Source organism: Oncorhynchus clarkii, chromosome 16 (genome assembly GCF_045791955.1).
Source record: "Oncorhynchus clarkii lewisi isolate Uvic-CL-2024 chromosome 16, UVic_Ocla_1.0, whole genome shotgun sequence".
NCBI classification, from domain to species: Eukaryota; Metazoa; Chordata; class Actinopteri; order Salmoniformes; family Salmonidae; genus Oncorhynchus; species Oncorhynchus clarkii.
The window spans coordinates 7,108,464-7,121,842 of NC_092162.1; the positions used below are offsets into that span (position 1 = coordinate 7,108,464).

At 48.2% G+C, this 13,379-nt stretch overlaps 1 protein-coding gene across 2 annotated transcripts in view; it reads right to left on the minus strand.

Annotated features, from left to right (window-relative positions):
• The window catches only part of LOC139367909 (myosin phosphatase Rho-interacting protein-like), a 79,800-nt gene that overhangs the window by 40,790 nt on the left and 25,631 nt on the right, over window positions 1-13,379 (minus strand). For both annotated transcript variants that reach the window (XM_071106289.1, XM_071106288.1), the window contains exons 4-6: window positions 7,491-7,642; window positions 3,429-3,694; window positions 2,814-3,249 (exon numbers count right to left, since the gene is read on the minus strand). In XM_071106289.1, the coding sequence (XP_070962390.1) occupies window positions 2,814-3,249; window positions 3,429-3,694; window positions 7,491-7,642 (854 nt within the window). The remainder of the gene's footprint in view (window positions 1-2,813; window positions 3,250-3,428; window positions 3,695-7,490; window positions 7,643-13,379) is intronic.

The window sequence follows — 13,379 nt, forward strand, 5'->3', positions numbered from 1 at the left end:
GTCCCGTTGGTAGGATATACGTGTTTTCAGTTTCTTCCCATTTATTTTCCAGTGATTGAATGATAGCTAGCAGAATGAAGGGCAGATTAGCCACTCGTCGCCTGATCCTCACAAGGCATCCTGATCTCTTTCCGCGAAACCTACGTTTCCTTTTCCAGCGAATCACAGGGATCTGGGCCTGGTCGGGTGTCTGTAGTATATCCCTCGCATTCGGCATTCGACTGATGAAGAACTCCTCATCCAGTTTGAGGTGAGTAGTCCCAGTTCTGATGTCCAGAAGCTCTTTTCGGTCACAAGAGACGGTAGCAGCAACATTATGGACAAATCAAGTTACGATTTAAAAACAAACAAAATAGCATGGTTGGTTAAGAGCCGATAAGACGGCAGCCAACTTTGGCGCCGGAGGGTAGGGCTTATTCTCTTGGTTTATTTGAGCTGTTCTTGCCATAATATGGACTTGGTCTTTCACCAAATAGGGCTATCTTATGTATACCACCCCAACCTTGTCACAACACAACTGATTGACTCAAACACATTAAGGGAAGAAATTCCACAAATTAACTTTTAAAAATGCAAACCTGTTAATTGAAATGCATTCCAGGTGACTACCTAATGAAGCTGGTTGAGAGAATGCTAAGAGTGTGCAAAGCTGTCAAGGCAAATGGTGGCTACTTTGAATAATCTCAAATATAAATTATACAAATTTGTAGTAACTGTTTTGGTTACTACACTATTTCATATGTGTTATTTAATAGTTTTGATGTTTTCACTACTATTCTACAATGTAGAAAATAGTCAAACTAAAGAAAATCCCAGGAATGAGTAGGTGTGTCCAAACCTTTGACTGGTACTGTAATTCAGTACTAAAGTGCTAGTTGGCTGCTGGGTTCCAGAGTGACAGCGTTTCCAAATTAAACCAAATGGACTGTCAGTCTACTGGACGTCCCTGCACTGCCCTTGCCCTTCCCTCTCTCTCTCTCTGCCCTGCCCTCTCTCTCTCTCTCTGCCCTGCCCTCTCTCTCTCTCTGCCCTGCCCTCTCTCTGCCCTGCTCTCTCTCTCTGTCCACTCTCTGCCCTGCCCTCTCTCTCTGCCCACTCTCTGCCCTGCCCTCTCTCTCTGTCCTGCCCTCGCCCTGCCCTCTCTCTGCCCACTCTCTGCCCTGCCCTCGCCCTGCCCTCTCTCTCTGTCCACTCTCTGCCCTGCCCTCTCTCTCTGCCCTCGCCCTGCTCTCTCTCTCTCTGCCCTGCCCTCGCCCTGCCCTCTCTCTCTGCACTGCCCTCGCCCTGCCCTCTCTCTCTGCCCTGCCCTCTCTCTCTCTCTGCCCTGCCCTCGCCCTGCCCTCTCTCTCTGCACACTCTCTCTGTACTGCCCTTGCGCTGCCCTTGCGCTGCCCTCGCGCTGCCCTCGCGCTGCCCTCGCGCTGCCCTCGCGCTGCCCTCGCGTTTCTCTTTTCCTTTCAGGACTAGTTTTGGATGAGGGGGATGAGGCGGATGGGGGTTGGATCTGGGAGGGAAAGGATGAAGCACACCCGTGCGTGTGTGTGACCTCTTGAACCTTTCCTAGAACAGAGTCCTGAACGGATGATGAGCGAATGGAAAGTACAAAACCTGTTTATTCAGGATGTTTATGTTGAGCCTCAGCCCTGATAAAACCACAGGGAAAGATGACTAGCAATAATCAACATAGTTCATTCCCATGTGAAGTATACTGGAAAATGTGGAACGCAGACATTCACACATCTTACACTGTCTGGATTACACCAAACACAGCCTTTTCCTCGAGGACAGAGTCTGTGTATTGACACAGATGTGTTGGGGGGGGGGGGGGGGGGTCACAAAGCTGTGTGTGTTTGGCAGCAGAGACCGTGTATCTTGATGCGTTATGGGATTCTCTACAAATGTCCTTCTGCTAGTCTCCGCAGTCAGACAGTCCACTAACCTGGTTACCAGCCTATGTCAGTACCTGATTAACAGATAAAGCTTTACCTCGACAAATATATCCCAGGTAACAAACAGTGATTGCGGTCAGGATCACCTCCTCTCTGAACTAAGACAGGACAGACAGTCAGGATCACTTCCTCTCTGAACTAAGACAGGAAAGACAGTCAGGATCACCTCCTCTCTGAACTAAGACAGGAAAGACAGTCAGGATCACCTCCTCTCTGAACTAAGACAGGAAAGACAGTCAGGATCACCTCCTCTCTGAACTAAGACAGGACAGACAGTCAGAATCACCTCCTCTCTGAACTAAGACAGGAAAGACAGTCAGGATCACCTCCTCTCTGAACTAAGACAGGAAAGACAGTCAGGATCACCTCCTCTCTGAACTATGACAGGACAGACAGTTCAGAGAGGAGGTGATCCTGACTAAGACAGGAAAGACAGTCAGAATCATCTAATCTCTGAACTAAGACAGAACAGAGAGTCAGATTCACCTCCTCTCTGAACTAAGACAGGACAGACAGTTCTGAGATTAGATGATTCTGACTAAGACAGGACAGACAGTCAGGATCACCTCCTCTCTGAACTAAGACAGGAAAGACAGTCAGAATCATCTAATCTCTGAACTAAGACAGGACAGAGAGTCAGATTCACCTCCTCTCTGAACTAAGACAGGACAGACATGCATACAGGGGACAGTTGGTTGAACAGACGGGTAGACACCTCTTCTCAGGAATGAACACGGCCTCTCTCTGAACTAAGACAGGACAGACGGACGGACAGACAGACACCTACTCTCAGGACGCAAAACGGCCTCTCTCTCCAAACTAAGACAGGACAGACAGGACAGGCAGGCAGGCAGGCAGACTCACCTCTTCTCAGGACTGAAAATGGCCTCTCTCTCCTCACCAGGACTCCTCACTCTGCTCCTCTTTTCTGCCTTCCTGGCCTCGGCCTCCAGCCTCCTGGACCGTGGAGTATCATGGTGCCCTCCCAGGACCAACCCTAACCGCCCTGCCAGGTGGCTCTCTGTGCTGGCCACCGTGTTGCCGCTTGCATCGGAGTCCAGCGAGCTGACCGAACCGCTGATGTGAGAGCCATTGGACAGCAGGGAGCTGCCGGAGGGAAAGGGGTCGCTGGGGAGCGGGGAGAAGCAGCGGGGGACTCCACCCAGGCTGGAGCAGGAGCCCGTAGGAGACAGGAGGTCGTGGTGGGCGAGAGGGACCAAGCCGTGGAGGCCACTTCGGTCCACCTCGTCACCGTTGACTGAGCCGGCGTCTGAGCCACGGGCCACGGAACCACAGTCACCTGGAAAAGGGTTGGGGTGGAAGGTCAAAGACAGACAGATGATCTCTCCATTGTAATGTTATAATATTTCACAGCTGTGTTGCTTGCTAACACCATTCCAATCACTTCAGATATATCTAGAGATGGGGACCATGGGGACCATGGGGCAAGATGTGTACTGTACCATGGTTACTCCATACCTGTAGAGGGCTGTGGTGAGCCCAGCCTGGGGAGGTCAGGAGCAGGCCACAAGGCCACCCCCTCGGCCTCTCTGTGGCTCAGCTCCTCCTGCCAGATGATGGAGCTGGAGTCCGGAACGTTCTCCGAGCCCCCCTCGGGGATACCTGATCCCTTCACAGCCACTTTAGCTGGTCCTGGCTCCTGAGAAGTGGTGGGCTCCACCTTGCGTTTCTTCTTCTGGTTCTGCTTGTTAGTCCTGGGATAAACCACCAGCTGTTCAGTCCAGCTGGACAGAGAGAGAGGAACAGAATGTTAGTCAGGGTCCTGGGATAAACCAGGCTCAGTCCAGGACAGAGAGAGAGGAACAGAATGTTAGTCAGGGTCCTGGGATAAACCACCAGCTGTTCAGTCCAGCTGGACAGAGAGAGAGGAACAGAATGTTAGTCAGGGTCCTGGGATAAACCAGGCTCAGTCCAGGACATAGAGAGAGGAACAGAATGTTAGTCAGGGTCCTGGGATAAACCACCAGCTGTTCAGTCCAGCTGGGCAGAGAGAGAGGAACAGAATGTTAGTCAGGGTCCTGGGATAAACCACCAGCTGTTCAGTCCAGCTGGACAGAGAGAGAGGAACAGAATGTTAGTCAGGGTCCTGGGATAAACCACCAGCTGTTCAGTCCAGCTGGACAGAGAGAGAGGAACAGAATGTTAGTCAGGGTCCTGGGATAAACCACCAGCTGTTCAGTCCAGCTGGACAGAGAGAGAGGAACAGAATGTTAGTCAGGGTCCTGGGATACACCACCAGCTGTTCAGTCCAGCTGGGCAGAGAGAGAGGAACAGAATGTTAGTCAGGGTCCTGGGATAAACCACAAGCGGCTCAGTCCAGGACAGAGAGAGAGGAACAGAATGTTAGTCAGGGTCCTGGGATAAACCAGGCTCAGTCCAGGACAGAGAGAGAGGAACAGAATGTTAGTCAGGGTCCTGGGATAAACCACCAGCTGTTCAGTCCAGCTGGACAGAGAGAGAGGAACAGAATGTTAGTCAGGGTCCTGGGATAAACCACAAGCGGCTCAGTCCAGGACAGAGAGAGAGGAACAGAATGTTAGTCAGGGTCCTGGGATAAACCACCAGCTGTTCAGTCCAGCTGGACAGAGAGAGAGGAACAGAATGTTAGTCAGGGTCCTGGGATACACCACCAGCTGTTCAGTCCAGCTGGACAGAGAGAGAGGAACAGAATGTTAGTCAGGGTCCTGGGATACACCACCAGCTGTTCAGTCCAGCTGGGCAGAGAGAGAGGAACAGAATGTTAGTCAGGGTCCTGGGATAAACCAGGCTCAGTCCAGGACATAGAGAGAGGAACAGAATGTTAGTCAGGGTCCTGGGATAAACCACCAGCTGTTCAGTCCAGCTGGGCAGAGAGAGAGGAACAGAATGTTAGTCAGGGTCCTGGGATAAACCACCAGCTGTTCAGTCCAGCTGGACAGAGAGAGAGGAACAGAATGTTAGTCAGGGTCCTGGGATAAACCAGGCTCAGTCCAGGACATAGAGAGAGGAACAGAATGTTAGTCAGGGTCCTGGGATACACCACCAGCTGTTCAGTCCAGCTGGGCAGAGAGAGAGGAACAGAATGTTAGTCAGGGTCCTGGGATAAACCAGGCTCAGTCCAGGACAGAGAGAGAGGAACAGAATGTTAGTCAGGGTCCTGGGATAAACCACCAGCTGTTCAGTCCAGCTGGACAGAGAGAGAGGAACAGAATGTTAGTCAGGGTCCTGGGATACACCACCAGCTGTTCAGTCCAGCTGGACAGAGAGAGAGGAACAGAATGTTAGTCAGGGTCCTGGGATACACCACCAGCTGTTCAGTCCAGCTGGGCAGAGAGAGAGGAACAGAATGTTAGTCAGGGTCCTGGGATAAACCAGGCTCAGTCCAGGACAGAGAGAGAGGAACAGAATGTTAGTCAGGGTCCTGGGATAAACCACAAGCGGCTCAGTCCAGGACAGAGAGAGAGGAACAGAATGTTAGTCAGGGTCCTGGGATAAACCACCAGCTGTTCAGTCCAGCTGGACAGAGAGAGAGGAACAGAATGTTAGTCAGGGTCCTGGGATAAACCACCAGCTGTTCAGTCCAGCTGGGCAGAGAGAGAGGAACAGAATGTTAGTCAGGGTCCTGGGATAAACCACCAGCTGTTCAGTCCAGCTGGGCAGAGAGAGAGGAACAGAATGTTAGTCAGGGTCCTGGGATAAACCACCAGCTGTTCAGTCCAGCTGGACAGAGAGAGAGGAACAGAATGTTAGTCAGGGTCCTGGGATAAACCACCAGCTGTTCAGTCCAGCTGGACAGAGAGAGAGGAACAGAATGTTAGTCAGGGTCCTGGGATACACCACCAGCTGTTCAGTCCAGCTGGGCAGAGAGAGAGGAACAGAATGTTAGTCAGGGTCCTGGGATAAACCAGGCTCAGTCCAGGACATAGAGAGAGGAACAGAATGTTAGTCAGGGTCCTGGGATAAACCACCAGCTGTTCAGTCCAGCTGGGCAGAGAGAGAGGAACAGAATGTTAGTCAGGGTCCTGGGATAAACCACCAGCTGTTCAGTCCAGCTGGACAGAGAGAGAGGAACAGAATGTTAGTCAGGGTCCTGGGATAAACCACCAGCTGTTCAGTCCAGCTGGACAGAGAGAGAGGAACAGAATGTTAGTCAGGGTCCTGGGATACACCACCAGCTGTTCAGTCCAGCTGGGCAGAGAGAGAGGAACAGAATGTTAGTCAGGGTCCTGGGATAAACCAGGCTCAGTCCAGGACATAGAGAGAGGAACAGAATGTTAGTCAGGGTCCTGGGATAAACCACCAGCTGTTCAGTCCAGCTGGGCAGAGAGAGAGGAACAGAATGTTAGTCAGGGTCCTGGGATAAACCAGGCTCAGTCCAGGACATAGAGAGAGGAACAGAATGTTAGTCAGGGTCCTGGGATAAACCACCAGCTGTTCAGTCCAGCTGGGCAGAGAGAGAGGAACAGAATGTTAGTCAGGGTCCTGGGATACACCACCAGCTGTTCAGTCCAGCTGGACAGAGAGAGAGGAACAGAATGTTAGTCAGGGTCCTGGGATAAACCACAAGCGGCTCAGTCCAGGACAGAGAGAGAGGAACAGAATGTTAGTCAGGGTCCTGGGATAAACCACAAGCGGCTCAGTCCAGGACAGAGAGAGAGGAACAGAATGTTAGTCAGGGTCCTGGGATAAACCACCAGCTGTTCAGTCCAGCTGGACAGAGAGAGAGGAACAGAATGTTAGTCAGGGTCCTGGGATAAACCACCAGCTGTTCAGTCCAGCTGGGCAGAGAGAGAGGAACAGAATGTTAGTCAGGGTCCTGGGATAAACCACCAGCTGTTCAGTCCAGCTGGACAGAGAGAGAGGAACAGAATGTTAGTCAGGGTCCTGGGATAAACCACCAGCTGTTCAGTCCAGCTGGGCAGAGAGAGAGGAACAGAATGTTAGTCAGGGTCCTGGGATAAACCACCAGCTGTTCAGTCCAGCTGGACAGAGAGAGAGGAACAGAATGTTAGTCAGGGTCCTGGGATAAACCACCAGCTGTTCAGTCCAGCTGGACAGAGAGAGAGGAACAGAATGTTAGTCAGGGTCCTGGGATAAACCAGGCTCAGTCCAGGACATAGAGAGAGGAACAGAATGTTAGTCAGGGTCCTGGGATAAACCAGGCTCAGTCCAGGACAGAGAGAGAGGAACAGAATGTTAGTCAGGGTCCTGGGATAAACCACCAGCTGTTCAGTCCAGCAGGGCAGAGAGAGAGGAACAGAATGTTAGTCAGGGTCCTGGGATAAACCACCAGCTGTTCAGTCCAGGACAGAGAGAGAGGAACAGAATGTTAGTCAGGGTCCTGGGATAAACCACCAGCTGTTCAGTCCAGCTGGACAGAGAGAGAGGAACAGAATGTTAGTCAGGGTCCTGGGATAAACCACCAGCTGTTCAGTCCAGGACAGAGAGAGAGGAACAGAATGTTAGTCAGGGTCCTGGGATAAACCACAAGCGGCTCAGTCCAGGACATAGAGAACACACACACACCAGACACACACTTACCCATTGATGATCTCTTTGTTCTCCCCTCGTATAAAGTACTCCTGCTCAGGAGTGATGATACAGAGAGCGTTCTTCTGGCCCGTCTTGGGCTCGGCGTCGATGACGTCAGTACACAGGTTCAAATTCACCGTTCCCTGGGGAAGAGTGCTCGACTGGAGGGGGAAGAAGAGACAAACAATATTCAGCCTCAGATAACGGCCAACATGACAGCATGTAGACCAGGGAAAATTCAAGCAGAACAAGACTACAACCAGGACAATGATGAGAGGTTACTGCCCTGTAGCAAACTGGGAAGTACAGTTCACGTCTGATTAGTTCCTCTCAACAGCCGCAGTGGAAACTACAACTTCTGATAGGTTCAATGATCTCAGTCTGTAACAGGTGGGTTCTAGATCTCAGTCTGTAACAGGTGGGTTCTAGATCTCAGTCTGTGACAGGTGGGTCCTAGATCTCAGTCTGTGACAGGTGGGTTCTAGATCTCAGTCTGTGACAGGTGGGTTCTAGATCTCAGTCTGTGACAGGTGGGTTCTAGATCTCAGTCTGTGACAGGTGGGTTCTAGATCTCAGTCTGTGACAGGTGGGTTCTAGATCTCAGTCTGTGTTCTATCCGGAGCTGCTATATAACAGATAAGCCAGTTTTTTATTGTCCCTCCCTCACACAGAGAGAGGACGTGTATGATGGGCTTATCAGGCCCTACTAAGGTCACACCACCGTTATCCAGAGTTGCCATGACATTTCATTCAGTATGTGTGTGATGTGTGTGTGTTACTGCTAATGTTCATGTGTGGGTCTGCATATGTGCATATGGTGAGGGGCACAATTCATCACGGTTTCAACGCGTCACCTCATAATTCCCAGAAAACCCTAGAACTCCCCCTGAACCCCAGCATGGGTTCTCTAGTTCAGTGAGTGAGTGAGTGAGTGAGTGAGAGAGTGAAAGACAATAAAATAATGATTTTCCAGAGAAGATCCAGATCTCAGGGAATTAGACCAAAGTTCTCAATTGGTAGACAATATATAGAGTACTGCACACACTACAATTACTTAGGTTTAAAAATAAGCTCAACTGGACACCTTAATGAGGCAGTGAATGAACAGAGAGAAAGCAGGCAGGGCATTCCACGCCATTAAAAAGCTAATTCAAATTGAAATACCTATTTAAATTTGGCTAAAACTAATTGAATGTGTCACTGAACCAATTTAACTTTATGGCAGCGAGGTGTGGGGTCCACTTGCAAAACAAGATTTCACAAACACCCCATTGAAACCCTGCATGCAGAGTTCTGTAGAATTCTCCTACTTGTCCAGAGGAAGACTACAAACAATGCAGTGAGAGAGATAGAGAGAGAGACAGAGAGAGAGACAGAGACAGAGAGACAGAGACAGAGACAGAGAGAGACAGAGAGAGAGAGAGAGAGAGAGAGAGAGAGAGAGAGAGAGAGAGAGAGAGAGAGAGAGAGGAGTGGGGTTGGATAACTCTATCCTCTTGATTCCCGCTTACAAGCAAAAACCAAAGCAGGAAGTACCAGTGACTCCTTCAATAAGGAAGTGGTCAGATGACACAGATGCTAAGCTACAGGACTGATGTGCTAGCACAGACTGGAATATGTTCTGGGATTCTTCCGATGACATTGAGGAGTAAACAGTGGGTTAACTGCCTTGCTCAGGGGAACAGTGGGTTAACTGCCTTGCTCAGGGGAACAGTGGGTTAACTGCCTTGTTCAGGGGAACAGTGGGTTAACTGCCTTGCTCAGGGGAACAGTGGGTTAACTGCCTTGCTCAGGGGAACAGTGGGTTAACTGCCTTGCTCAGGGGAACAGTGGGTTAACTGCCTCGCTCAGGGGAACAGTGGGTTAACTGCCTTGCTCAGGGGCAGAATGACAGATTTTTAGCTTGTCAGCTCGCGGATTCGATCCAGCAACCTTTCAGTTACTGGCCAAACGCTCTAACCACTAGGCTACCTGCCGCAGTCCATGTGCTGTAGTGGGTTTGATTTCAACAGATCCAATTTCATATCTTCCTATTGTGTCCTCCTTCTACGGGGCCGGCTATATTTATCTGCACAGAGGGAAATTATTAAAAGCTAACTGCTTTCTCAGACTCTCTGTGACACCGTTTTTATGAACTGAGCACACAGAGAAGCAGCATTTTTCAGTGATACCAATTGCCCCACCGAAGACATTATTTTAACAGACTTTATATGGACAAGTAAAACTCAGAATAAAAAGGAATGTTTGACATCTTCATAAATCTGAGGGGGGTTGTAACCTCTCAGCCTTGGAATTTTATCAACTCGCCAGCAAGGGCTTTTACTTACAACATATTGTATCGTTAAATACAGCGAAGAGGAACTATGGGTACATATTGTATCGTTAAATACAGTGAAGAGGAACTATGGGTACATATTGTATCGTTAAATACAGTGAAGAGGAACTATGGGTACATATTGTATCGTTAAATACAGTGAAGAGGAACTATGGGTACATATTGTATCGTTAAATACAGTGAAGAGGAACTATGGGTACATATTGTATCATTAAATACAGTGAAGAGGAACTATGGGTACATATTGTATCGTTAAATACAGTGAAGAGGAACTATGGGTACATATTGTATCGTTAAATACAGTGAAGAGGAACTATGGGTACATATTGTATCGTTAAATACAGTGAAGGGGAACTATGGGTACATATTGTATCGTTAAATACAGCGAAGAGGAACTATGGGTACATATTGTATCGTTAAATACAGCGAAGAGGAACTATGGGTACATATTGTATCGTTAAATACAGCGAAGAGGAACTATGGGTACATATTGTATCGTTAAATACAGTGAAGGGGAACTATGGGTACATATTGTATCGTTAAATACAGTGAAGAGGAACTATGGGTACATATTGTATCGTTAAATACAGTGAAGGGGAACTATGGGTACATATTGTATCGTTAAATACAGTGAAGAGGAACTATGGGTACATATTGTATCGTTACATACAGCGAAGAGGGACTATGGGTACATATTGTATCGTTAAATACAGCGAAGAGGAACTATGGGTATATATTGTATCATTAAATACAGTGAAGAGGAACTATGGGTATATATTGTATCATTAAATACAGTGAAGAGGAACTATGGGTACATATTGTATCGTTAAATACAGTGAAGAGGAACTATGGGTACATATTGTATCGTTAAATACAGCGAAGAGGAACTATGGGTACATACTGAAGAGGAGGCATGTTCATCCCCAGAATATTTCCACGTTTCTATTTTGTAAAGATAAAGCTAAGAATAGGTTTGCAAAAATTTTCTGGTAACTTTCCCCAAAAATTCCCTGGTTTTCCAGAAATTCTGGTTGGAAGATTCCTGGATTTACAAGGGAATAAAGCAGGAAATATGGGAATCCTCCAACCAGGAATTCTGGTAAACCAGAGAAATTTTGGAAAAGTTAACAGAATTTTTGCAACCCTATTCTAAGAACGTTAACAAGTTAATAAGAGCACTATAACAATACGGAAGAACATGAAATTGATTCTACAAGAATGAAAATCACTTCCTAAAAACACAACCTTACGGAACAATCCTTAGATGATTTTCAGATTTCACCGATGCATTGGTCTTCATAGAAAACTAAAAGGCATAGAAACTGTAAATGACGTGGTAACAGGAAATAAATGTATTTCCATGATAGAATTTAAAAGTAATTTGGGACTGAACAAAAATATAAATGGAACATGAAACAATTTCCAAGATTTTACTGAGTTACAGTTCATTTAAGGAAATATGTCAATTGAAATAAATAAATTAGGCCCTAATCTATGGATTTCACATGACTGAAAATACAGATATGCATCTTTTGGTAATAAATAACAAAAAAAGTAGGGGTGTGGATGAGAAAACCAGTCAGTATCTGGTGTGACCATTTGCCTCCTACAGCATGACATCTTCTTCGCATAGAGTTGATCAGGCTGTTGATTGTGGCCTGTGGAATGTTGTCCCAACTCCTCTTCAACTCCTCTTCAATGGCTGTCGGAAGTTGCTGGATAATGGCAAGAACTGGAACACCCTTCCGTACATGTCGATCCAGAGCATCCCAAACATGCTCAATGGGTGACATGTCTGGTGAGTATGAAGGCCATTGAAGAACTGAGACATTTTCAGTTTCCAGGAATTGTGTACAGATCCTTGTGACATGGGGACGAGCATTATCATGCTGAAACATGAGGTGATGAAGGCAGATGAATGGCACGACAATGGGCTTCAGGATCTTGTCACAGTATCTCTGTGCATTCAAATTGCCATCGACAAAATGCAATTGTGTTCGTTGTCCCTAGCTTATGCCTGCCCATACCATAACCCCACCACCACGGGGCACTCTGTTCCCAACGTTGACGTCAGCAAACCACTCGCCCACACGACGCCATCTTGAAAAGGGGATTCATCTTTGAAGAGCACACTTCTCCAGCGCGCCAGTGACGGTGAGCATTTGCCCAGTGAAGTCGGTTACGACGCTGAATGATAGCCTAACTCATAAGTCACGTTGTAACCCATAGGCCTATATAATTAAGGTGGAGTACACCTACTCCATAAATCAGTCCTGGGCAACTCCAGTCCTCTGGGGCATGATTGGTGTCACACGTTCTCCCCATCCACCCCATCTAGCAAACACATCTGATTTAAACTGCATTTTTACCTGAAGATCATGATTAGTTGATTGTTGGAGTCAGGTGTGTTACCTGGGGCTGGGGGTAAAAGTGTGACCACCAATCACGCTCCCGGGGACTGGAGTTGCCCAAGCCTGCCATAAACCATCAATTCTTCGGTTTTAATTAGATTTTTTATTGCCCGGGCCGGTGGCAAGTAGTGTCAGAAACCACTGCCTGCTCTGCTCTGGGGTGGGAGTGAAGCAGGAAGCTGCCGTTTTAAATGGCATATGTGCCTTCCCTGTTGCATCACACACACTACTCCTATCTTCCTCCCTGTTGCATCACACACACTACTCCTATCTTCCTCCCTGTTGCATCACACACACTACTCCTATCTTCCTCCCTGTTGCATCACACACACTACTCCTATCTTCCTCCCTGTTGCATCAAACACACTACTCCCATCTTCCTCCTTGTTGCATCACACACACTACTCCTACCTTCCTCCCTGTTGCATCACACACACTACTCCTATCTTCCTCCCTGTTGCATCACACACACTACTCCTATCTTCCTCCCTGTTGCATCACACACACTACTCCTATCTTCCTCCCTGTTGCATCACACACACTACTCCTATCTTCCTCCCTGTTGCATCACACACACTACTCCTATCTTCCTCCCTGTTGCATCACACACACTACTCCTATCTTCCTCCCTGTTGCATCACACACACTACTCCTATCTTCCTCCCTGTTGCATCACACACACTACTCCTATCTTCCTCCCTGTTGCATCACACACACTACTCCCATCTTCCTCCCTGTTGCATCACACACACTACTCCTATCTTCCTCCCGCAGGCAGACAGACTCATTCACTACAGTTTCTAGTCCCGTCGGCTGAATACTAGGGTTCAATACCTCAGTCAGGGTGACAACGACCAAACTATGAATTCAACACCTGGTGCAGAGGTCCCAGACCATAGGGAATCTTCAGGATGGTATCTCTTCCTGCTCTCTGTTGTAGCATTATGTCAGACAAAGTGTGGACTATGGAGAGAACTCGATGACCCGGTTTCCTCCCGGTCATTGACCCACTCCGGTCCAGGGTTTCTCAACAACTTATCATCAGGGACTGAGGAGCTGTAGACCGTCTTGGGAGGTCCGCTTAGATTGAAACTGGCCCTTCAGAACTGCCCAACTGGTGTCAGTCAACTACCCAATGGACTGGTTTGCAGC